Below are 25,935 nucleotides of genomic sequence, written 5' to 3' on the forward strand. Positions count from 1 at the left end.
CCAGCTGGCCGCCCTGACTGTAACCAGTGACTTGGCCCCGTTCCTTGCCTTGTTTTGCAGAGCTAAGTGGTGATTGGGAACACAGAAGAAAAATTGCTTGCTCTCTGAGTAAACTCACTGTCGAGTGTGTCTGAACAGCAGTGCCTGTTTTCCCCGTGCCAGCCTCACCGCGCTGGGGCCCGGCCGCATAGTGAGGCTGATTCAGAAGTGGCACCGAAAGGGAGGGCTGGTTTCAGTGGGGAAGGGCTGTTAACAGCACCGCTGAAATGTGTTTCTATTTTAAATAAAATCAACTTTAAAAAAAGTGTCCTACCCTCTGAAAATAGCTCTGTTTGTTTGGCTGGGGATGAACTGCCTGCTATAATCTCACAGCCAGCCTTGCCCAAGTGAGAGCTCTCACTCGGAGTAACAGGTTATCTTTATGTGGTTTCCATGGAGACGGCGGTGGGCTCAGCAGCGGGGTAAAAAGGAGCTAGCAAGGAACCTTTGGATCCTCGTGCTGCATTAAATGTAACCATTCTGCTCCTGCTGCTCAGTAGGGAGGGGTGTGGCGTGGGGATGGTGGAATTCCATGTTTAAAACATTTGCTGCCTGCCAATGTCTGTTTTTCTTCTCTGTTCATGTATTTAAAAACAAAGGCATCTTCAAGGGTAATGAAAAACTAGAATGTTCCATAACTAGCTTTTCTGACACGGAGTGATTGCTTACGTCTGTATACAACGAATTTCCCGGGATTAACATATTGCAATTCCCCCAAAGGCTCAATTATAGAACGAAAGCTCCTAACCTTTGCCGTGGCTTCGAGCACCAGCAGAGAGGCCGGGAACCTGGCCAACTGGGGGGCAGGGTGTGCGTGTCCCCTGCCCCCGAGTGCAGCAGGTCTCCGGAAATGACTGCTGGTTAAGTGGGAAGTGGGGAGTGTTGCTCGCGTGTGCTACCTGAGGTTAGAGGCCTGTCCCCCCTCTCTCTCTAGGGTAGGGCTCAGACGAGTTCCAAAAAAGAACCGACGGTTACCAGTGCTGTGGGCACTCTGCTACAGAACAGGGCCCTGGAGGCCACAAGATTGGCCCCAACCAGGCCAGGTAAGTCAGCGTAAGCATGTCATCTCTCAACGGACAGGGTCCGAGGTGACCACTTTTGGCTTTGGGGTTTTGGGGCAGTCTGCACAAGCTGTGATATCCAGTGTTCCTCCTGGATATAAAGATACAGGGGTCTGTTTGAAGGTCAAGCTGATTTGCCAAGGGGGGAACATTTCCTACTATATCTGGTTTAGATAACTCTGACAAAATACAAAGTCAGGGTCTGGAACCATCATGCTCTGACTAGTAAAACTGAAAAACGAGAAAGAACAGGAAATAACAGCTGATCCGATGTGTTGAGAATAAGGGGAGACCATGAAATCACTATCTTGGAGAGACACCTGTACTCCCGTGTTGATTACTGCATTTTTCCAGTAGTCAAAATACAGAACCGACCTAGGTGTCCACTGACCAATGAATGGGTAATGGTAGGGTATACATAACCTACACAACGAAATCCTGTTCAGTCATATAAAAGAAGGAAGTCCTGCCATCTGTGACAACATGACTGGACATCGAGGGCATTATGCTAAGGCACATTCGTGAGAACCGAATAGAATGGTGGTGGCTACAGCGGGGGTAGGGTGGGAGAAAGGGGGAGGCGTGGGTCAAGGTGCGCTCCCAGTTATGCAATGGATGAGTTCTGGGGTATAGAGCACAGCATGGTGACTACAGTTAGCACTACTGCATCCCATACTTGAAAGTTCCCATCCTGGCTGGTGTGGCTCAGTGGATTGAGTGCCGGCCTGAGAACCAAAGGGTTGCAGGTTCAATTCCCAGTCAGGGCCCATGCCTGGGTTGTGGGCCTGGTCCCTAGTGCAGGGGGTTGGGGGGAGAAACAACCACACATTGATGATTCTCTCCCTCTCTTTCTCTCTTGCCCTCTCTCCAAAAATAAAACAAATAAAATCTTTTTTTTTAAAGGAAAGTTTCCAGTAGAGGAAATCTTACATGATCTCACGACCACAGGCACAAAAATTACCTGTGTGAGCTCATGGGTGTTAACTAAGTTCATTGTCAGTAATCATTTCACAATATAGTCATATACCAGATCATCACCCTGTACATCTTAAATCCATACAATGTCATATTCAATTATATTTCAGTAAAGCTGGCAAAAGAAGAAAAAAGGGAAGGTTTTCCTTTCTGGGACTAAATAATTTCTTCAAAGTAACAGGAAGATGTAACCACCATCACGGTACTCGGCTATCCGCCCAGCCCATCCCTGTAATCCTCACAGTAGTCCTCGTGCTTTCATCTGCTGAAGGGGAAACTGAGGCTCGGGGGACCGGTTGTTGGTTCCAAGCACACAGTGGTAAACAGCAGAGCTGGATTAAATCCCTGCTATGCTCCCCACTTCTCTGAGTCGCATCGGTGGATGTGCCATTCTCCTTTGTGGTCAGGGCGCACAATGAAGGCAGCACAGCGATTCGTGACCGAATGGCACCTCTGGTCACGGGTCTTGTTTGGAAGGATTATCAGGCCCAGAGTAAGAGCTGCCAGTCCCGTGATTCATAAACAGCACAGGAAAGTTTATTATTAGTCTTTAAATTCCTTATGAGTTGCTTATCATGGGCTAAAAATTGAATTAATATTTTAAAATTTCCCCATAGCCCAGTAAAACCAAGTCATTAGATTTTTCCTGATCTGTGAAAACTTAACAATGAGGTAGACTTTAGTTTTTACACATACTTCAAATTTTATATATATATATATATATATATATATATATATACACACATACTTGTTTGGTAAAACTTCACTAACAAGCTTTTATTAAAAAAGTATGATTAATGCCCTTCAGAAAAGACAGTTTCTTTATATTATGGCTGCTTTTCTTATTTTTTCAAAGAATATGTTATAATGCTTCCTTTCCAGTAAAAAGCACTCCTTTGAGTTGGAGGTCAAAACTTATTTGCCAAGAGGGAATATTTCTTAATTCATCAGGATTAGAGAACTCTGACAATGTGCAAAGTCAAGGCCAAGTACAGCAACAGAGCCTGGGACCTTCGTTCCCCGGTCCAGTAAACTTGGAAAGTGACTGGGAATAGGAGAGGACAGCGTGCCAGGTGTAGTGTTGGAAATAAGAAGAGAGTTTCCTTCCCTGAACTAAGTCATTTTTTAAAATCAGCGGCAAGGCCCAAGTGAAGACTCAGCTGTCTGGTGTCTCAGAACATTAAGCAGAACGTTATTAAGACACCATTTGGATACAGTAGAAAATAGATTAGTAGGCCAGTAGATCTAGGCAAAACAGCACTCCGTTTACTTTTGACTAGTTAATGGTGGTTTCAAACCCCTGTCACATTGCCAAGTGGAAGGCAAAGTTTCCACCGTGGCTCACACTGGGTTCTGTACCACCGCCTGACCACACCTGTGCCGGTTTCCTCTCGGTCCAGCCCCTGCGGCTTCTGCGCTGTTCCGTGAGCAGCACCAGCCTGCCCACTCCTGGCCCAGGGCCTGTGCACGGGCTCTGCCTGCTGAGGACCCCAGCACGCCCCCACGAATCTGCACTGCTCTCCCCCTTCCTCCAGTTCTCTGCTGAGTGTCATCTGCTCAGTGAGGCCCCCACCTCTGTGTTTAAAATTAATCAATCCCTCCACAGTTTCCTCTGTTAAAAATAGCATTTATCACCATCTAATAGTCAATGTATATGTATTTGTCCCCCCACAAAAAAGGAACGTCAGTTTTAAGAAGGCATGGATCTGTCTATTTTGTCTATTTTTTATTGTATTGCTATATCCCTACCTGTTAGAATTGTTCAGGGAATGTGTGCGGTGCTCAGTAAATACTTTTTGAATGAAACGGATGGGGAAAAGCACATACCTTTATTCTATAATTTCTCACTTCAGTTATTGGCCTATGCATAGAATTGTTATGTTAATTAGCTTTAAGAGGGAGCATTTGGATTTATTATAATTATATATTACAGCAATTTAAGATGCATTTCCCCCAAGATTTTGACGATTTTTCCTGACCAAAAACCTGAGGAACACACATGAGAATGGTTGGACCAGGGCGACTTTCTCGGTATGGGGGCCTTGACCATCCAGAGATTATGGACACGCTGTTTTTGCTTGAATGTCCAGCAGTGGCTTGAACAGTTTACAATCATGGTTGATGATTCTCCTGTGTAGAACACGGGTGGACCTAACATGCATTTTCAGTTTAATTGCTTATTCTTTCCTGTGGCCTTCATTTAAAACAAAAATCACTGCAATTAGTGTGCCTTTAAACTAGTCGTGTTTCCCTCAGACCCGTTCTGGGAAGGAAGCAGAAGTATATTCGGGAGTGGGGGGTGGACTCTAGGACATGTCTGAGGCTCGGAGAAAAGCACCGAGTGTATTTTGCTAATGTAAACACGCCAGTGTGTGAATCAGATTCGAATCTACTCCCCGTTGTTTATTTTTGTCAGTATTAATCCATTTGTAATATGATGGTCTCTTGAAAACTGTTGTTGAGCTTTGCTGCATCTAGATGGATCATCAGTAGTTTCAGGCCACTTGGTACCACTTGCCTTCCCCATAAATCCTGTTATTGTCTTTTCACCTACCTGGTAGTGAACCCCCTACAACTATGGCCTTCATTCTTCACCTTTCTTGAGTAAAATATGCATCTAGCATTTGCCATTTAGAACATTTTGTTCTAAATTCACAGTCAGGACAGATACATGTGTGTAAGTCACAATCCTTATCCATCCCAGAGTCTTATGAGGAAAAAATGCATGTGCAGGAGACCTGATACAAGAGAGCACGTGATGTTACGTGAACTTGGTACACAGCTGCCATGGATGTTTAAGAAGATTCATTCAACACATAACTATTATGCATGGTTGTTTCTGATGCTCGTGGATTCTTAAAAGTCTAGGGGGATAGCAGTCAATATTTAACAGTGGGATGTAAACTAGTATTTAACCGTGGGACATAAAGGTCCTAGGGGAATGCGAGAGAGGGATCAACTTTGCCCAGGAGGCTTTAGGAGGCGGTGACAGTCTAAGAGAGGAAGCTCCGAGGAGGTGGAGGCATTTAAGATGAGCTTCCGGGATGCGCTCCGTTTTGACCAGTGGAGAACAGTTGCAAAAAGAATTAGCAAAGATTTGGAGATGAGAATGCAGAGGACAACCCGTGGAAACAAATGGCTCAGTTGGCCAAAGCACAGAGAAGAGGTGGGGCGTGAACAGAAGTCGAGGTTAGGGCGGGAGGCTGGCGCAAGCGCGGAGGGGTCTGGGTCGAGAAGGCGGACACTGCGTGCTAGGCCGTGGTGACAGCCTGGGGGCTTGGCGTTTCTGTCCGCTTTAAGTTAGCCTGTGAGCATTTGTTTTGAGAAAGAGCGCTTCACAAATTATCACGTCAGATATTAACGGTTACTGTAAAAAATAGGGGAAAATGGGGAAAAGTATAAAGAAAAAAATCATAATTCCACACCCAGGCATGACCACTGTTAACACTGTTGTTTTTTTCAATGTTTTCTCTATTTATAATCCTCCTTTTTTTTTCTGTTTGTTTTTTTAAAGATTTTATTTATTTATTTTTAGAGAGCGGGGAAGAAAGGGAGAAAGAGAGGGAGAGAAACATCCGTGTGTGGTTGCCTGTAGCATGCCCCCAACTGGGAACCTGGCCTGCAACCCAGGTGTGTGCCCTGACTAGGAATCGAACTAGTGACCCTTTGGTTCACAGGCCTGTGCTCAATCCACTGAGCTACACCAGGCAGGGCTATTTTTTTTTAAATCAAAGTTAGGATCATAGTCTATGTGTGTATATATATATATATATCCTGATCTTTTTCACTAACAAATCTTGAACATTTCCCTGTGGCAAAGGGTTTCCTTAAAAACATAGTATCATATGACAAGAATATAATATATTTAGCTGTTTTCATGATGTGGAATAGGTGAAATGTCTATTTTTTTTTTAAATAGATTTTATTTATTTTTAGAGAGAGGGGAAGGGAAGGAGAAAGAGAGGGAAAGAAACACCAATGTGTGGGTTGCCTCTCACACATCTCCTCTACTGGGGACAGGGCCTGCAACCCAGGCATGTGCCCTGACTGGGAATCCAACCGGCAACCCTTTGGTCCTCAGGCCGGCACTCAATCCACTGAGCCACACCAGCCAGGGCAAATTGTGCCTACTTTTTTGCTATACTAAACAACTCCCTTTTTCATAGACAATAGCCCATACTTAATTGTACACTCTTCTAAGCACTTCACATATTCTTCCTCATTTAATCCTCACAAGGGGGTAAATGACTATTCATATCCCTAGTTGATACATGAGAGAAGCACAGACAGGTAAAGCAACTTGCACAAGTAATTCAATGGGAAATCGTAGAGCCAACCCAATCTTTGTCTGCTTGGAGAAAACTGGGTCAAAAAATGCAGACAGTAAGGAGATATATAGTTCAGATTGGAAGTGAGTTTATGGCCTCATTAGCAAATCTCTGCTGGTGGCTGTTTTCTCAAGGGTTTTGACATGAGAGTGATTGATTTGCTGGGAAGGTGCCTCCGAGAATCAGCTTCTCCACTACCTTGACACGGGGAGACTAGGATCAGTAGGAAAAGGTTGGGTTCTGGAGCCCTGCTGCTTCGTATATTTAGTGAATTGCATTTTACAGCTTTGTTGGGTGGGCTCTGCTTTTATTTTGGGGGCCAGATGCTCGTTTTGAGCATCTTCCCTGCACCAGCATGCCCTCCTCACCTCGCTTCACCGTTTAGCAAATGTAACGAGTATCTGAGGGTCGGTTGCTGATGCTTCGATGGAAATAGAACTTGGAGATCTTTGGATAAAAGGAACACTAAAGCTCTTTCCATTCCTATGTCCTGTGATACTTTGATTCCCAGTTTCCTTGGGTTATTTGATTACGCCCCCTTCATAAAACACTGGAGGCCTCTAGGACAGAGGGGGCTTATTTCTTTAAAAAAAAAAAAACGATTTCTCTGAGAATCCTGCCCTATACCATGTGGTCTAAAACAGACTATGGCGTGCCTGTGTCCATAAACTCCTACCTCTTCATACCTAAGAGAGCTTCTGGACACCAAGGAAAAGAACCCTGTCAGTGAAGTGAGTCCATTGCTATACAATAAGCTGCGGTGAGGGTGTGTGTGGGGAGGCATCTCATGCTAAATGAAGGGCTAGGGGCAGGGAGAGAGAATCCTGAGACAGTCCCCGGCTTTCTTTATTATTTGGCCCAGGATAGAAACTGAGTATTTGTCTATAGCTACAAAACAAAACAAAATGGAACAGAGACTTTGATCCAATGTGAGGATTTCACAATCCTTTTTTTTCCTTTCTTCCTAATGTTTGCTTTTACATAATAACAAATCTGTTTATGTCTGTAAAGGATTAGCAGTGGACCCTGCTTCTGCGGCAAAACTCAAACAAGGATTTACTAAATCTTCTAAAAGAGATTAACTCCTAGAGGCCAGGTAAGAAAAAAAGATTGAAACTCTAATCCAGGTGTCGCTGATCATCTAATCTGCAAGATACAGTTAATGAGCCTTTAAGGGGATGACCCCACAGCGGGCAACCCAAAGAGAAGTATGGGCAAGCCCAGAGTTAGGTGAATAAAGTGTATGCTCCTGAAACTTACTCTTTTGTTAGACCCACAGTACGAAAATGATATTCAGTGTGACGCTTGACCTAGTAGGGAAAAGGAACAGTTCTTCATTTTGGCCCGCAAGGCTATGGCCTGGTCCCACGTTTTTCCAAACATGTTGCCCCCAAAAGACAGTTCCTGAGATTGACCCGGAGTAGGATTGGTATGAAGTCAGAGACCTTTTTCATATCGTGAATCGTTTGTTAAAAAACCCTTAAACATTTAAAGGAGCTGATATCGTCTGACATTCTCAGTGTGGAAACAATGGAGTTCTAATGACTATCTTCTCTTTCCGCTTTTAGACTGGCTCCCTAAAACCCACCCGCATAGCTGTACCCCCGGAATGCCACCCGAAGGAAGGTGCACTAGATGTCTGTCTCAATGCCTGTGATTCCTCTCGAAACATCGTGTAGAAGTAAAAAACTTTAGCTTTTCAAATTTTCTTATTTGCTCCCTTCAAAATAGTCGAAGTGAAGGCATTAAACACCACATTAACCTGTACAGTGATTGATTTAAAGATTCCCTTGAAGCCTTTTTTAAACTGGACATTTAATGGGCTTTTTAAAGGATGTTGCTTTGATAGTGGAAACGTTTAGTGAAATGGTTTTTGGAAGATTAGCATCATTTACTGACTAGGAAGATGTTTTTTTTTTTTTTACCTAGCTTCTTTGTTCTACAGCTGTGAATTCCCAGCTTTGCCATTTGCTTCTAACAAGCATTAAACTGTGATTAGTAACAACTCGCATTTTAAATGTCCGTCTATATACCATGGAGAACTGTCTCACATACACAAGAGCACAGAGTTGTTTGCGGGGGGAAGGGGGCACTGCAGTTCGGAGAACCAGGTACAATGATCCCCACACTGGGAGGGGAAGATGCTCTAAGTGTCCAGAAGCCACATCAGGGGGCCAGTCTCCGTCTTATCATTGTTTCATAGAGCTCTGTGGGAAGGTGGTATCTCAACTGTTTTTGTTGTTGTTGTTGTTGCTAATAAACTCTTTTTGTCGTCATTTATACTCAACTCATGCTTTTTAATCCAATAATTTTAATTTTTTATTTTAAATTAATTTATATTAGTCCTCGCCCAAAGAAATGTCCATTGATTTGGGAGGGGTTGGGGAGGGGAGAGAAAAATCCATCCGTTGCCTCCCACAGTTGCTGTGACTGGGATCCCACCTGCAACCTCTTGGTGTACGAGACGATGCTCCGCCCAACTGAGCCACCCAGCTGGGGCTACTAATTATTTTTCTTAAACACAGGGAATTTTAATTAGGGGTTAAAAGCCATTGTTCCTGCCTAAACGTAAGTAGGAGGACCGGAACTACTCCCGCTGGCAGCGCCGCAAGCACAACACCCGCGACCCTTCGGATCCGTGTTTGGTTGGGGGTCCAATACTTGGTTCTGTGCTCAGGAAAGTCAGGTGTGTGTTCTGGAATGGACGGAAGACGACCAGGCCATGGGGAAGTCTTTGTGGAAGCCTCTAGACAAGGGCCTTGGGAGGACTTAGCCGAGGTGAGCCACTCCTCTCCCCCATTGCTGTGGGAGGCTGCCTTCCCTTGCAGAGGTGAGGGGCAATGGGCGCTGCCTTGGCCATCCCAGAGCAGTGGATGCATACTGATGGTAGTGATGTCCCTTTGTCTCATTGCCTCCCTCCAGGTCACACTGTAGTTTAAGAACCTCCCGAGTCGCCGCACAGTGCCTGCCCCACCCCAGGTCGCCTTTGCTGTAACCGGCACCGCTGGTAAGGGCCGTGGGCCAAGGTTTCTCACATTTGGGCAAATGAACTCAAGGCTTCCTTGTCTCTACCCACCCCCACCCTCTTTAGAGGTAAAACAGCAAAACAGACAGGCTCGACAGAGCGGGGGGTGGGGAATATTTCGTGAAGAAATCCCAGGAAGGAATATGTAATTTCTAATTCATGCTGGACATGAATGGTGAACACTATTGTAAAACTGGCCCAGGGCAGACTAAACCTCAGTAGCTAGTATTCTGCCCTAGACATCAGAAATAAATTCATAATATAGAAGGATTCAGAATTTTTACAGGGATGTTAAGAAATAAGCTCTTAGTGCTGTGAATTTAACTGACGCACATAAGCTTCTACCTTAAGTCATAATGTTACTAAAAAAAAAAGTTGGTGGGACTAACTGAATAGAGATCGGACTAGTAGTTTCTGCGGGGGAAGGAATGGCCAGGAGGGGGCGTGAGGGAGCCAGCAAGGGAGCTGGAGATGCTGTGTGTCCTGACTTGGGTGGTTAGGCGCTGGAGCTGTAAGAAAAACTCAACAAGCCACAGTCAGGATTTGCAGACTTTATTATATGTACGATACATTTTCATATAGAAAGCCTCTAAACATAAAAGACAAAGGAGTCTTAACAAAAAGGTTAGGTTTTATATTTTTAAAACTCGTTAGATACCAAGTTTAAGAGAGAGATTAACATTGCAAAATGTTATATTTTTGAATACAACTAATATTGACTTAAATGATAAATTTTTAAATGCATTTATTTGCTGATGATTAAAAATATACTTAAGCAGAGTAGTATTTTAAGCCAGACAGAGCAAAGAAAATTCTTGTTTAATATATATATATATTTAAATTCCAGTAATATTTCTTAAATTCCTGTTAAAAATATAATCAATATTAAAGTCAGCAAAATGCTTTTTTGACTGACACATGGGTTATTTTACCACTGAGCCTGGGTACACAGTGATTTTTCCGTCAGATGTAACTGACACAACCAGTTTAGTCTTTAAGATAAATGAAGTGATAACTCACATTGTAGCGTCTTGTGGAAAATATTCAAACTACATTTAAAATGCTTGTTTAAAATGAAGACATCTATTATTCCACAAGAAATTTGTTTCTGTAAAACTACAGGTTGGCTATGGCAATAGTAACTAAACTACGTCCAACCCTGAAGGTAGAAAAATCCCTGAAAAGAAATACACAGCCTAGTTATAATAAGCAGTATAAAGGTTACTTGCGTATTTAACACATTTTCTCCCATTTTGGAGAGATCCAAACCTTCCCACAGCTCCCCTACTAGGCAGCGCTACATAAAGCTGCTCAGCCGACATTACAATGATCATGGCTTCCGACTGAATGCAGTTTGACAGACACCTAGGGACAGCAGCCCCCGTTCGGACGCCGGTTATGACAATAGTTGCAGTTCCACTAAAGAATACTTGCTTACTACATTTGGTACAAAGCGTTAACACTCAGGACAGATTGGCACGATACATGCAGTTCGAGAACTCTCTTATCTCAAGCCAGTCATTACTGAATAAGCTATACTCGCAGTCCTGCTTTCCAAATATTCCCTCGTAACATAACTGACGTTTACAATGCTTCTTAAAACAGCTTCCAGAATGAGAAAAGTAGGCTTTAAAAATCATTTATCTGAATGCGTGATGGAAATGAGGCAGGATGGCAGAGCTGGTGCCTGCTGGGAAAACATGGGGGATGGGTGGGAGGGGGAGCTGGCCCAGGCTCATAGTGCTCATGGCCAGTGAGGGATCTTGCTGCTGCTGCCCCAGACAGCCTAGTCTATGGGGCAGACCATCCCCAGGCCCCAGGGCGAGGGCGCCATTCCCAAAAGCATTTTGGGCAGCAGGAGGGGGCAGCTGCCAGAACCCCAGAAGGGGGGATATGTCCAGAGAGGCAGGTATTGTTAGGTTCACAGCATCTGCGGGCAGCTCCTTGGGCAGGTTCACTTTACCAGCACTGCCCTTAGCCAGATCAAAACCTGGGTTGAGCTTGTGAGGTGACTGAGGCTCTTGCAGTGGCAAGTCCTCAAGCAAATTGATATTGCAAAACCCTTTAGTATCTGCTTTGAGGGACAGGTTTGCAAGTGGGGCGTATGAGGTAGAACCAGTGTACTTGTGATTCTGGAGGGGTGCAGGGGGAGAGCCGGGAGGTGCTATGGGGTGCAGGGGAACAAGGCCCTCCGGCAGAGGCTGAATAGGAGGGCAGGCCTGCTCTGGCGGGTTGTGGGCATGGCCATGTACCTCAGGGGGCAAGCCGCCGGCCAGCCCGTTCTGCACAGGAGCCCCTAGTGGGTAAGGAGACAGTGGGGCAGCCTTCAGCTGAAACTGGGGAGAGATAGAGTGGAAGGTGTTGAGAAATTCTCCAGACTGCAGACTCTCCTTCATCAGCTCCTGTGAGTGTGTCTTCTTGGTGTGGCGGGTGAGGTGGTCTTTGCGCCCAAATCTCTGGGCACAAAACTGGCACAGGAAGTCCTTGCAGCCTGTGTGGACCACCAGGTGGCGCCGGACGTCTTTCCGGGTGTAGAAGCATCTCTCGCAGTGGTCGCACTGGTGCTTCTTCTCCTTGGTTCCCGTCGAGGGCTTCTCTTCGGCATGGGCTTTGAGGTGATCCAGCAGCACCTCTGTGCTCCCTAGCTCCAGGGCGCAGACCCCGCAGGTGAGGTCGCCGCTGCTGGCTGCGTGGAGGGCCAGGTGCCTCTTGTAGCCCAGCATGGTGTGGTACTTCTTCCCACACTCCTCACACCCAAAGGCCATTTTGTTGGGGTCATGGGTTTGGAGGTGGTTCTTCAGGTGGTCTTTCCGGTTGAACGTCTTCTCACAGTGAGCACACTGGTGAGTCTTCTGGGGCGAGTGGGTAGCCATGTGTCTAGGAGCAGAAGGGAAAATTTCACAACTGACTCAGTTTTTGAAGAGCCCAATGAAAGGTGGAGAAACAACAGTAAGACGTAATAGTAGTTCTCTCTAGGTGGTGGTGTAAGAAATCATCTGCAGTTTTAATACACTTTTCTATATTTTCTAGATTCTACCTGTACATAAAACTTCATGGTAAAAAAAAAAAAACAGGTGCTACTAAAAACATAATGCAATTTTCACACCTGTGAGGAATACAGTTTGAGTACAATTTTCCTAGTGTGCACAAAGAGATGGCTAATTGTATACAAGCATTTAAAAATATGTGACCATAAAAATTTTTTCAGGAAGGGGTTAAATGGGTATACTCTGAGAATTCCTGAATTTCTAAAAGTGACTGGGTACGGTACCCCATCACCCTCCAGTTTGAGGTTATTGTTTCTAATACAACTGCTGCTTGGCTTTCATTGATTGGGACAAAAAGTTCAGGCCACAGACAATAAGAAGTCACCCTTAACCTCGAAGAGAGCGTCTACTTGGATCCCCCCAAATGTCAACCCTACTCCCTGTGCTCTGAACCTGTGCCTCCCAGGAGATCTTCGCACTTACCTCTGGGCTCCCTCCGTTTAATACTGTCCCATCAGCTACAACCCCAGATGCATGCAGGCCCTGTCTCCATCTCCTCAAGACTTCCTGAAGTCCCTGGTAACTTCACTGGCAGAATTCAAAGGGACTTTTTCTGGAAGGCCCATGCTGCTGCTGCTAGCAGAAGTCATGTGTTTCTCTAACTGGGCCTCAGGGACAGGCCGCAGTCATGCTAGTCAATCTGGAATGTCAAAATCGCTATTTTATAATTGTATCTGTAAAGCACAAATTAGTTATGGAGAACCACTACGATTCCATTTCCATTCTAGCTCCACTGAATTCCTAAGATCTGAACTCTTGGTTTTTAAAAAACTCCGTGATACAAAGGAATCCTGAGTTTGTCTTTACAACTTTAAAAAGGGTCATTTTAATAACTGTGTCATACAAAACACCAAGTCCTATATGTTAGCATTTCTTACATAACAGCACCCTTAAACAACTTGTGGCTTGCAAATACAGCATAGGTTGCTTCATGTCCCTTCTGACAGTTAACTCTTTTAGGTGTTTTGTCTTTGGGAGTTAAAGCTTGTCCTACTGACAATTTCAAGGCAACTGAGCTTATTGACTTTGTACAAAAGAATCCCTAACAACTTATTCTATGCCAAAAGATAGAATTTCTTTAAAATACAGTACGTTTAAGCCAAAAGTCTCCCCAACCTTCTACCCTGTACTGTCCATTCGTGACCCCTTTCTAGATGTAGAATGAGTAAGGGGTCCACAGCCGCAGCTGTTCAGAAAACAGTGGTGGTCCCTATCAGGAGCAAGACTGGAAGCCAGTTCCAAAAAGCTAATCTGGGTCTAACTGTCATTTTCTTGAATATAAAAAAGCAAAAACCTCACATCTTCTTCCTTTCTCCCTTAAAAAAAAAAAAGTAGCCTGCTCTGTGCAGGGGATCGACAGAAAAGTAAGTTCCACCTTCCCTCCAGGACACCAGAGCTCTGCCGGCAAAGGGATGCAGATGAGAAAGACAGGCATAAACAACGCTCAGGGACAGGAGTCAGTGTGAGAGGTGTTTGAGACTGCAGGGAAGCTGATGTCTAGAGTCCCAGGGGCACTTAAACATGTTCGCGGGTTGCAGAAGGGCTGGGTCTGTTACTTCTTAAGAAATAACCGGGTTCTTATTTAAGATATCCATAGATACACGAATCGTCAGGAACAGGTGTGACAGGGCACTGGTTTACAAACTTGGCATTTCAACCACTTTCTATTTGGTCCAATACTAGGACCCCAAAGCTCTGACTGGATCTTCTATTCTTGCCTCTCTCCGCTTTTTCCTTTTGTGGAGGAGTTTCTGTCTGATTAGACTTCCTCTACCACCCAGGGGCAGCTCAGCGCCCCGGGAACTGCGGCCCCTTTGCTGCCTAGGGCTGCACCACCTATGAGACAGGAACAACTGTTAGCCCCTGAGCAGTAGTACCAGCTCTCACCCTCTGGGGGTTTTTTGTTGTTTCTTCCGCCTGGCATCCTGTCGGCCCCTTTCAATTCACCCCTTCCTTACACATGCGACAGCCCCAACCTAGGACATAATCATCTTAGACCCAAAGTTACTTCAACAACTGGTTTCCTTCCTTCAGCCTCTCCCTCACCTCCCAGCCCATGAAACCACACAGTGTCTGCCCTGTAGTCAGCGTCAAATACCACCACTGGGGGGGTCACCTGGACCACATCAACAATCTCAGACTTCTTCCAAATTAGAATTGCACTGGATTTTGAACGGGGGGCTCTAACCGGGGGCTTCCATCTACCTGCCCAGTCTCTCGTCTTTGCTGTCTCCACCTAACCGCCTGCCGCACGGGGACCCGTGTTCTCTTTTCTAGTTAAGCAAGTCAGTTACTTTCTCCCTCAAGCTCTGCTTATAAAATGGAGTGTGTGTTGCAACTGAGGGAAATGGGATGGAATGCTGCCCTTAAAAAGAAAGAGAGAGAGAGAAAGCAACCGCGACAGCGTCCTGCCATCTCGCCGCTTTCCCAGCCCTTTCTGAGATCACCGCGTCAGGCCGGAGGGGCAAGACGTGTGGGTGCCTGTGGCGGGTCAGGCGGTTCTTGCACAAAGGATCCTGCTTCCCTTTTTTGCCTCACTTCACACTCTTAACCGAACAAGCTGTTTCCCTCGTTCAGAACGACCACCTCCTAAACATTGCTTAAGACATCTTCAGTGCGGTTCACCACAGCAATGCCGCCTGATTCCTGTCATTCCGATAATCTGTTGGCTCCACTGTCTTTTCCAAACGTTCATCTCCTCTCCGCGTTTTGGTCTTTACCCACAGTTACAATACCCTCGCCCTGGCCTCACCGAGCCAGCGTTGCTCGCAGTGATCAAGCGAGGGTCATTACTGTGTTACACATGAGAAGCCTGTTGCAAAAGAGGAAGCCTTTGCAACAAAATCGGTGCACACAGTAGGCACTCAATACTTACATGTATGGCAACTAGAGTGGCCCATGTAGAGAACACACTTGAATTTTTAAAAACCTATGCATTTAGCATCTCATTTTGAAAATCAACTTATTATACTTAACACTAGCATTCTTAAGGTCCAGGAATATAATTTATATCTTTTTTAACTCTTCCACGTGCCTCGCTCCAGATGCAATTCAACATTTAATTAATAACGTGGCCCATGTTTATATCACTCTGATGTCAATCCTCTCCTGCTGAATTTTGCCAATCAGCTAGGTACTGAAATATGAGTAATCTGAAAGTTGAAGCTTTAAAGTTCATTTCCTGAAGATTAAAGACAAATGATACATGTGTCTTAGCCAGGTGTCAAAAGCGTACACCTGTGGGAGGCCCGCGTGTGTTGTTCTGAGGAGCCACGTGCAGAGAGAGCACACGCACAGTGCTCACTACTGATTGGGTCCTGTGCAACTGGAATCAATTTTGTGTATATTTCGTCTCTTCTGCAACACAGGAGTCCTCTGGAGGCAGAAGCTCCATCTCACATATCCACTTCCCCTATGGAAGTCCCTAGTAGGCACCCGAGAAGTCATTTAGACTAAACATACTGTATTGTTTTGAAAAAACAGTTGCTAAAACAGAGGTTTTTACCCTTTGCTGTGGCATGGATGCCTCTGAAACTCTCAGTGAGCATACTCAGCATCTGTGTACCCTCAGATTTCCACTTGAGAGGTGGCTCTTAGACCCAAGTTGAGAAACTGCTCGAAAACTTTACACTTGGAGGTGTTCCCTCCTCTCCATGGTCAGGACCTAGACAATCTCTCCATGTATTTCACACCAGGACTGTGACAACAGATTTCCAATCAGCCTACGTGCCTCTTCTCTGCTTTCCAAATGACCACCACAGCCATCATTCCAATGTCCTAATCAAATCATGCTCTTCACTAAAACTCATCAGAATAAAACAAATCCTCTACAACAGTGGAGAGGGCCTGACGGGCGCTGCTTGCTTCTTCCCTACATTGTAGCCTCACGCTGCCCCTCCTCCAACACTACCCTCTGTGCATGTGCGTTCAAGGCCAAGGCTTAGAATTTTCCCAGAACCTCCTTGCTGTCCACTTTCTTCATGCCACAGTTTAAGACAGTACCTTCCTGGGAAACCTTTCTGAGAAGCCTTCCGGGATCTCACCAGGCAGGGGGACTACATTCTCCCCCTACGCAGGTCCGTCAAAGCACTCAGACTGAATTTTAGTTTCAAGGAGTCTGTGCTGGCACGACTCTCTCCCCTGACATGGGCCTTTCCCTCTCTCTGTTCTCAGACCTGGCATACCGTAGGAGCACATATCTGTTGAAAGAATGAACAGATACGGCACAGCAAACCTGTCACATAAAACTACAGTCACCACTGGAGATACAGCTTTAAAGGCTAAAATGCACCACATTCTACATCCCTTTCCCTTTGGTCTGAGGGCGAGCAAAGCCATTTAGAGGCATATGTTTTTACATACCTTTTCTAAAGCCTCTCACCTCATTAATTTATATCTGGAAATGAAAGCTTTGCCACATTCTGGCTGCAAGCACTTGTAAGGTCGCTCCCTGGAGTGAGAATAATTGTGGATAGTGAACTTCTCCAGGGTGAGGAACATCTTGCCACATAACTGGCAGGGGTAGGTGGCCATGGGCTTTGCTTCTCGCACCTTCCTTTTCAGAGGCGCTGACCAAACGCTGTGCCATTTAAGCACAGATAGAAGGATGGTGCTGAGCACATGCGCCGAACCCCCACAGCTGAACTCCAGCCCAGGGGAAAGGCAGCGAGCGTCCTGGGGCTGGTTCTACCCAGACACGGGCCTCTCAGGGACCACTAGCTCTGCTTCCTGCTGTCCCACATCCTAGTGTATGTGCAGTCTCAAGCTGGGAGGAGAAAGTCTGAGGCACAGATGAGACTCCAGGAGTAGAAAGGTAATCTGCATCACTAGAGCCAGGGCTAGTCCTGGAACACCAGACTGTCTGTGGAGAGAAGAGAAACCGTTTTCTTGCATTAGCTGTTTGAAAACAATGCTTTTCCTCCCCCACCAGTTCAGAATCAGCTACCCAGCATCAACGTGTTCCTTTACATGGCTCTAATGCCGCACAGTTCTCCATCCTCCCCGTGTGCGTTAAGAGATCCTTCTGCGCAGAAAGCCACCTGTCTGCTTTCCCTGAGTGGCGAGGAGTCAAGCACACAGGGTTTCGATGGTGGATGAAGCACACTTTCCTTTGTGACAGAGACGGCTATTTCCATAGACTCAGTATAATCTACTTCAAACCACGATCTCAGGTCAGTGTGAGGCTCAGCTGACCAATTTAAAATACTGGCGTTCAAGTGTTTTCCTGGTACAGAAACAAAACTCATTCCTGCTTATTCAAACCATGGGCTGGCCATTCCTCTTGACCCACTGTCGGCAGAACACATGCTGCCTATCACACCTGTTTAAACTTCTAGGGGGTGGGATGAAATAATTTGTGTACGTCTAAGTTCATTTGCTTATAAGGGTACCGTGAAGAAGAACTCAGCTCAGAGATGTAAGCGAAATGATGTGAATAAAGCTAGCTGAACTCACTGATGTGCCTCTGGAGGGGAAGCAGAGCATTCCCAGGGAAACAAAACCGATGGTGTAAGGGAAGGCTCGGGCTGCACTTGAAATGTGCAGGCACCATCCTCCAGTGAACTGTTTTTACTCATCTCTTCCCCTTTGGTTTGTGGGGGCATTTCCTCATGCCCCAGTCCCACCCTGGACAGCCAAGACACTCGTTGGTAGGCCCCTTCTAGGACATGGGTGGGCCTGCCGACTCTTCGACCTCAACTGCCTCAGACCCAGATTAATACCACCCTTCCAACCCAAGCAAAGTCACCAAAAACAAGGCGCTTCTTTTTCTACCAAAGGACCATCATCTGAGGAGCTTTAAGAGCCTGAGTCAGCGTCAGGAACAACACGGTACAATTCTGGCTACCAAGAGTCCTGTGCCATTCCAGAGAGCGTGATTCTCAGATGGGTTGATGCGAACTTTCCAAGTGCCAGTTAGAGTACTATACACTTACATTCAACACTGTGGGGCAGTTCTGCGCAGAGGCCAGGCCCTTCTGTGCTTTGTCAAGTAAGCAGCACAGTCACGGCCAACTGACCGATCACAGCAGGTCTTTGAAGGAGTCTGTTCCCTGCATTCGTTTACTGCCAAATCTTTAGCATTGCTCAGTATGAAAAGTTCGTCTTCATTTAACTTTTCAGCTACTTTCAGATCAGAAAGCTGGAGTCTAGCTGTATGAAACTGTATTACACTAGGTCAAGCATCTTCAGCTATACCAGCCCGCAGCACAAGTACACAGGCAAAATAGGCTCCTTTTCTAGTGGGCAAAACTGCAGCAAACTTCTGTGCTGCTCATCCGCTCACTCGGACGCTCAGTGTGTCTGGTCAGAGTTCACAGGAGCCGCACCGGGCAGACACCCCTCGCCGCCCCGCCCCACCTGCTTGGAACCTTCAGGACTGACACATACGCTCTGGCCCGAAGCTTCGGCGCTGATCCACAGCCAGGGACGCGCCTTCTCAGCCAGCATCTTGGCACTGAACCTTCATTCTGAGGGCAGCTCTCACATACCTTGTCCCTCTGAGACTAAGTGTGATGACTTGAACTGAACCCCTGTCCTGGCTCCGTCCAAATGCCTCTCCTCACCACCTTACTCCCTCAGAGGGACCCAGTTCCTGCCTGAGGCCCCGCTCTGAGGCGTCCCCAACAACCCTGGCCACAGAATAATTCCTTCCAGGAATCGCCTGTGTGGCCGAGTTTCTGCTGCCAGGTCTCATGACGTGACCTACTCCTCCAGCCCAAGTCTGGCTAAGACCAGCCCAGCTATAAAAGGCGCGGAGCCGGTCATCACCTTTAAATACACTCATCCCATTCACTCAAAACTGCTCTGTGTTCTTCCCAAGGTGGTCAGACAAGATTAAAATGGACATACAACATGAAGTGCAACATTCACCTTTTCCTCATTGTCTTCATAGCTGAACCCAGAGTGGCACCAAGCACTCAAAAGAGTGACTTTCTGTGATGATGAAAATGTCATACATATGAAGACTATGCAACACTCAAAATGTGACACCGAGAAACTGAAGCTTTGAGTTCATGGAAGTTGCCATGTGTGGCTGACGGCCGACAGCACAGGCAGGCACCTGGTCTCAGTGTCAGGAAAGACGAAGGAAGGCTCCGCTTGCCTCTGGACACACTGTGTGCTGACTCACCCTCAGGGGTCCCCCTGAAGCCAGGGAGGAATCTGTGTGGACCCCGTCACCTGTTCTAGAGTACAGCGGAAAGATGCCCCAGTCCAAACTCCAGCTTACCCACAGTTAGCGGTATGAACAGGCTGCGGGGGACAACCAAGTAAAACAAGACAGATCTGCAAGCACGCCGCAATCTAGAGATACACCGCACTAGCACATGAGATTTATGAACACTGGCATTAAAGGTAGAAACCATCAGCTGACGCCTGGTTCTAACTGCTCAGCTACGACACAATGAAAAAAAGACATGTCCCCTCCCTACGTATAACTCATCCCTCGCTGCCCAGCCGGCAGTCTGGGTAACACACGTGCTCACATGCGCAGGAAGGGCACTTGGGGGTGCAAGGGAAAACCAGCCTTAATTCTTCTGTTTCTCAAAAGAGATCAGCTTTGACTGACGGCTTACCAGTATATCAAGAATATAAAAGAAAAATGAAACGCAATTTTTTTAAAAAGCGCCTTCCCTCGAGCATTGATGAAGTTTTCCCAGATCCTATCTCCAGCCACTGCCCTAGAGTCAGGAGTCCGCCAGTCGGAGACTGTTACCTACGCTGCTCGTGGGCCTTCGGAGACGGGAGGTTCAGACACGGCCATGTTTTATTTAAATGTGAGGCACATTTCCTCCAACTCTTTATCCCAAAACAGCAACAGAAAGTTAAGTCAGTTAAACATTTTAAGACTAATTTAACTTATTTCATAAATGTCCTTTACCAAGACTTCATCTTTCTGAGTTTGAGATCTTTGTGTTAAATGCACCTACCCCACCGCTAAGTCCAAAGTCGGTCCTCAGAGGTTGAACTGAATTGAGTTTAAGATAGTAAACATTCTTTAAATTCTTCAGGAAGCCTTTTTTAATGAAGAATTCAAATTCACAAATAGTTATTCCCTTCATTGTAACTCTGTATTTCATTAATATGGACGTTCAAATACAAATAAATACTTGCATGGTTTTCATGATACAATCACAAACTTCTGCAAAAATAATCTTTCCCAACAGACTATAAATTCACTGCGGCCAAGGATCAAAGCTCAGGCACTTTTTAAAAATAAACCATGAGGATAATACAGCATCTCCCATCACCACGTACTTGACCAGCGCTGGCTGGCTGCTGCTGATTCCAATCTCTGGTTGAAACCCGATGCGCTTTGTGGCCACATCCTTCAAACAGACTCGTGATTAACTTTCTATTATCTGGCAAACCACCAACAATCCCGACAGAGAACTGACAAAAGCCACGGTCCTGATGATAATCAGTCTGTTCTGTGACTTGACACTCAGATGGCACTCAAGTCTCAAACACGGTAATATTTCCACACCTGTCACCCTAGGAAGATAGTAAGTCTTCCCCCAAAACATTTCGGGACATAATTTTCAATCCCCTTGATTCTAAAAATACCAAGTGAGTGATACAGATCTGCCAGGATGCCAAAGAAGGCTGTGCCATCTGCTTCATTCTGTTCGTGCTGATTATTTTAGGGATGAGAGAGGATCAGATTGGAATAAGAACATATATATATGGCAACAGCCAGGAAGGACCACGTTCCCGGAGGGCTGAGGGTATACGGTGGCGGAGGGAGAGGTCAGAGCACAACTGGAGTTGCAGGGCGTCCCCAGCGCTGCGTAACCCAATCATCTGAGGGGGACAAATGTTTTACAATAACCTCAAAATAAACTATGACTTCTGGCTTCTATTTCCATTGTCCCCAGTGACACAATGCAAGACCCATTTCTGAGAGGACGCTGGATTGCCATTTTCAGTCTTCCAACTTGGATACTCTAAGTTTTTTTCTTTTTTTCTTTTTTTTTTTGATTCCTTTCATCACCATTCCTTGCAGATAAGAAAGTTCTACTCCATACGTTTCTTTCTTTCGTACTCCCCAAACCTGGGATTGTTTTATACAAATGTGTTAAGGCCAATTTAAAAAGGGCCTCTAATAAGCTTCTGTTTCTCCTTACACTCACAAAAACAAGAAACTCTGACTTAGATGAGAAAAGAGACCATTCCTCTTGACGCCATCAATTCAGTCAGACTCTTTACAAAGTCATTGATCCTGCTGCCTGATCCCCGGGCCGCATATTTGGAGCCTCAATCGCTGCATTTTAACAACTTTTTAAAAAAGTTTCTATAATAACGTTCCTCTTAAACTCAAGCAGTAAACAACTTGTACAAATGTCATTTCAAATATGGGTAGAGATGATAATTTAGCGGATCTTATCATGTAACACAGGCCTACCTTTTGATTAGAGGGCAGGCTTCCCTCAAAATCATAGGGGTGCATCTGTCAGTATCTTTCAATAGAGAACCAAACGTGATCGTTAAAATCCACTAGCACCTGAGCTGACACATCAGCTGGTAGAAGGTGCCCAGCTGGCTGCAGACCTCTGTCCCACAGAGGCCCGAAGGCAACCAAGGCCTCAGATGAATCCGCCTGCTATTTCTTTAGTGTGAAATTCTCTCACACTTCAGGGTTCACGCTCTGCCCTATCCTGGCATGCTCTGCTACTCTTTGTCTCCTCGGCAAACTCAGGCAGAGCAAAGAGCTCCTTTCCCATGTGGTAAGGGGGTGAGACTGGGAGACCCCTAAGGAAGTGATGGTAACAGTCCCAGTGAGACCCCAGCAGTTGTGGTGGAGATGAGAGGGGACCACTGGGAACCATGGCTGAACTGGAAAGAGAAAAATGCATTTGGTGCCTCCACAAAAGGTTCTTCTGTGTTCCCTCCTGAAACATTCATTCAACAGCCTGGTAGACACTACCCACGCACATGGTCGAAACAACCTGCTGTCATCTGTGCTCGCTGGTGGGAATCACTGACTGAGCCTGCTCCTCTGTTTTGCTCTGGGGAGCCTGCCCCACACCTCGAGACCTGTGCTCCCCCCACAGCCTGCTGAACGGGCAGGTTTGCTGCCTACTAACTCTTTTAACTGTGACCGTGAAAGATCTCATTTTGTTAACTAACCCAGTGACTGCACTCTTATTTTCTCAGAAAATAAGGCTGGAAATAAGAAAACCAAAGGGAATTATTTATCTAATATTCAGAGAGAAAATTACCGAGGAGGTTGTCTCACTGATTACACTACAGCTTTGGAACATCAAATACAGGCACTGAACTTAGAGAACTGAGAAAGCACAGAGTGCTTTCTATTTACAAACAGTGTGAGTAATATCTGTGAGTTCAAGTTGGCAAATTGAATAAAAGTATGTAGCTCCAGCCTCTCCTGAATCTCTTAAAACAGTATCAGTGAGATTTTTCGAAAACACAGCCTGAGGTAACAGGAATGGACATAATTCCTGCAACACAATTCTGGGCGCTGGAGAGCAGGTAATGGAGCAACACTCTGATTTAGCAGTCCCAAGAAGGCTGGATTCTAAGTAGGCAGTGAAAAGCTATGCAGCAACTGGATTGACCCTGGAGAGCCCATCGAAAGTCGCAGAAATCTGGGCACCGGGTACCTCTGGAAGCGGGGGCAGGAGCAGGCATGAACACAGAGGGGCCGACAGTCTGGTGGGGAAGCAGTCCGCCCTCAGACTCGCTCCCAGGGGAGGCCCAGGGTGCGGCACTATGCGGACGCAGGGTGGGTCAGGTGGAGGTTTGCATGCTTCCCCCATTTGGCTGCCAGGGCTGTGCCCTCCAAGGCAGGGGACAGCAGGGTCTTTTCTGGGGAAGCCTATTAGCCCGAGAGAAAAGAGCTGACACCCAGGACCAGTGACAGTCCTCAGGGTCTACCTGCATGACCCTGTGTCACAGCCCTTGTTGACACGCCCTGTCTGAGTACACAAAGCTTAAATCAGCTTTTTCCTGGCTCTACTCTCATAAATCAGTAGGCAGCCGGGGATCACCAGAACTCAGAAGAAAAACTGACACAGAACAAATACAAAAAAGCAACTAGGATAAAGGAGAAAATAAAAAAGACTCTATGGAGAACAAAACTTCAAAAACAACTATCATTAACATCCTAGAGAGAGACAGATTTCTTGGTCCATCATTAAAATCACAGCCCTTGTACTTTCTAGCCTGTGGCCTTCCCCCTACATTGTACTTGGCTGGCAGAACTCCAATCCTCATTAGCCCATTCAGTCCCAGACCAACCCCACTCCCGCCCCTGGCACTCCTCACACCCCCTTTCCCTGCTTTCTTCCCTTTTGTCATCCACTTACTACATCTGACATTCTGTGTGTTATTTCTCAATACCCCCACCACCTCCCAGACAAACACGCTGCAATAAAATTCAATCTTTAAACCAACCAGATAGGCAAAAATAGAAAGTCAGGCAAAACCAACTAAGGGAAAGAGGCCATTCCTAAGACTGGAGTCACGGACAGGAAGTGTATCTTCAAAGATGTTCTTCCTTAGGAACTTACAGATAGGGTTCAATTAAATTGCTCTATAAAGATATATGCATGAAAAAGGCAAAAATAATGATTAACTCTTAGGATGGGTAAGGAATATGGTTAGTTGTGTCAGAGGTGACCACCTCTTGCTTGAGACACAGAGGTTTCAAGGAGAAGCCAAAGTTAACGCTGAGCCTGCAAGTTCCTCTGGCGTCTATGGGAGAAGTGGCTTATTTCAGGCCAGGGGAGTAAATCAACACAGGGCACTTGACCGTCTGTAGTTCGGCAGAACTGGAATAGGACTCAAATATGGGGATACTGTGGGCAGGCAGGCTGGGGAGAGAGGCAAACACCAGTCACAAAGGGTCCGTGATGAGAGGCTCCATCCCACTGGGAGAAGGCGGGCTTTTCTGCTGTAATCATTTAGTAGATGACTAACCTATGTAATCGAGGCTAGCCACCAATTCAGAGTTTGCGTGGAGGTGGAACGAGGCAGGTGGCGGGAGAAGAGGTAGAACGGGGCAGAGAATGCCAACAGCACACTGGGTCAAGGGAATGAGAAGCAGTGGGAAAGGTGTGAGCACAGAAATCGACGTCTCGGAGAACCACACAAGACTGAGAGGAGCCAGATCACAAGGGGCAAGGACGACCCCAAGTCTGAGCACCGGGGAGCCAGGCAGCAGGAACCCAATATAAGCAACAGATTTGTCCAATTATACTTCTGATCGATAAGTACGGCGGGGATGTGTAAGATACACTGGAGAGAGGTGGGACCAGGGGTGGTGAGACCCTTTCAGCTTCTGCCCTTTTTCAGGAGAGACAACAGTTGCCTGAAAAGGAAGAGTGGGCAGGCTGAAATGCCAGTTAACAAGAGTAGTTAGATTGGAACTTAGGCTAGGTTAGAGGAAAGAGGCGACAGGGGTGGCAGACAGGGAAAGGAAGGACGAGTACCCAAAGACAAATGGAGTGAAGTACTGGAGTTCCGAGTTCTGTCTGGGATATGCCGAGTTTAACGGTGCTAAAGGGTGTTCAGCAAGGGGACCCCCAGCGTGAAAGCGGGGCTGAGGCGCTCTTCACGCCAAACAGAGCAGACGATGCTTAGGCTCTTTGGCTTCAGGGAAGTAGATGCCATTGTGATTCTTGCTTTTCTATAAGTGACTTTACAAATTACTGAGCTCTCCATGGGTGGCCTCCAATCCTGTTGGGAAGCTCACATGATCAACCCAGAGTGGTGTGGTAAAGTGGCTTGTCCTGGGGTGGGGTGGGGGGGAATTTGTTTTTTTTCATGGCAGGCAGCAGGCTGCAGCTAGTAGGAGCTTCCCTTGGGATATCTATTCTGCACTGTGGAACAGGGCGGCAGCAGGCTTGCGGGGACATGCCATTCTCAGGGGCACCAAGGACAGAAGAAGTCTCCTGTCTCTAAATTCCCCCAGTTCCTCTTGGGGACGACAGTGTAGTGACAAGTCCATGGTGATAAAAATAAGCAAAATGAGAATTAAGTTTGCACTAAAAAAAGTGGTAAGATGTCACAAAATAATTCTAACTGGTGACTGTATAAAACGAGACCCTAATAGCTCAAAATCCCTGCTCGATCGCCCACTTGATTAAAAGAAGGTAGGCTCTTTACAGGTGGGAGCCTGTCTTTGCTATAGTACATTCAGTGAACTGAAGATAAGACCTAACCTTTTTCATAGTTGAGGCTAGCCACTCCAGTCTACACGGAGGAGAGGGGAGGAAGGTGGGGGAGAAGAGGTAGAAGCAGGTAGAGGATGCCCACAGAGCTATCTCAGCCGGGACTGGGGGGGGGGCGGGTGGGGAAGCACGAAGAAGCAATGGAAAAGACAGAGGCCCAGGGATGCGAGCCTCACTGATTCACAGAAGACTGAGAGAAGCTACACTCCCAAAGGGAAAGGATGCCTGAGCCAGGATCTGTCCCCACGAGGGTGCTTTCTCTTAAAG

The 25,935-nt window shown here is 46.3% G+C and overlaps 2 protein-coding genes across 23 annotated transcripts in view; one reads left to right on the forward strand and one right to left on the reverse strand.

The window, feature by feature from the left end:
- ZC2HC1B (zinc finger C2HC-type containing 1B) overlaps window positions 1-7,557 on the forward strand; it is a 33,514-nt gene extending 25,957 nt beyond the window's left edge. The window contains exons 6-7 of the mRNA XM_036022606.1: window positions 974-1,082; window positions 7,415-7,557. Of these exons, the coding sequence (XP_035878499.1) occupies window positions 974-1,082; window positions 7,415-7,485 (180 nt within the window). The 3' untranslated portion in view covers window positions 7,486-7,557. The remainder of the gene's footprint in view (window positions 1-973; window positions 1,083-7,414) is intronic.
- A 2,407-nt stretch (window positions 7,558-9,964) lies between these two features.
- The window catches only part of PLAGL1 (PLAG1 like zinc finger 1), a 58,756-nt gene continuing 42,785 nt past the window's right edge, over window positions 9,965-25,935 (reverse strand). For 13 of the 22 annotated variants that reach the window (XM_028509393.2, XM_036024825.1, XM_036024831.1 and 10 more), the window contains 2 exons: window positions 16,857-17,336; window positions 9,965-12,305 (listed from right to left, as the gene is read on the reverse strand). In XM_028509393.2, the coding sequence (XP_028365194.1) occupies window positions 11,069-12,305; window positions 16,857-17,008 (1,389 nt within the window). In that variant the 5' untranslated portion in view covers window positions 17,009-17,336 and the 3' untranslated portion in view covers window positions 9,965-11,068. Of the gene's footprint in view, window positions 12,309-16,856; window positions 17,337-25,935 lie in introns of all 22 variants that reach the window. The other 9 variants (XM_036024841.1, XM_036024839.1, XM_036024833.1 and 6 more) reach the window with 2 other exon arrangements.

This window comes from Phyllostomus discolor, chromosome 4 (genome assembly GCF_004126475.2).
Source record: "Phyllostomus discolor isolate MPI-MPIP mPhyDis1 chromosome 4, mPhyDis1.pri.v3, whole genome shotgun sequence".
Classification (NCBI taxonomy): Eukaryota; Metazoa; Chordata; class Mammalia; order Chiroptera; family Phyllostomidae; genus Phyllostomus; species Phyllostomus discolor.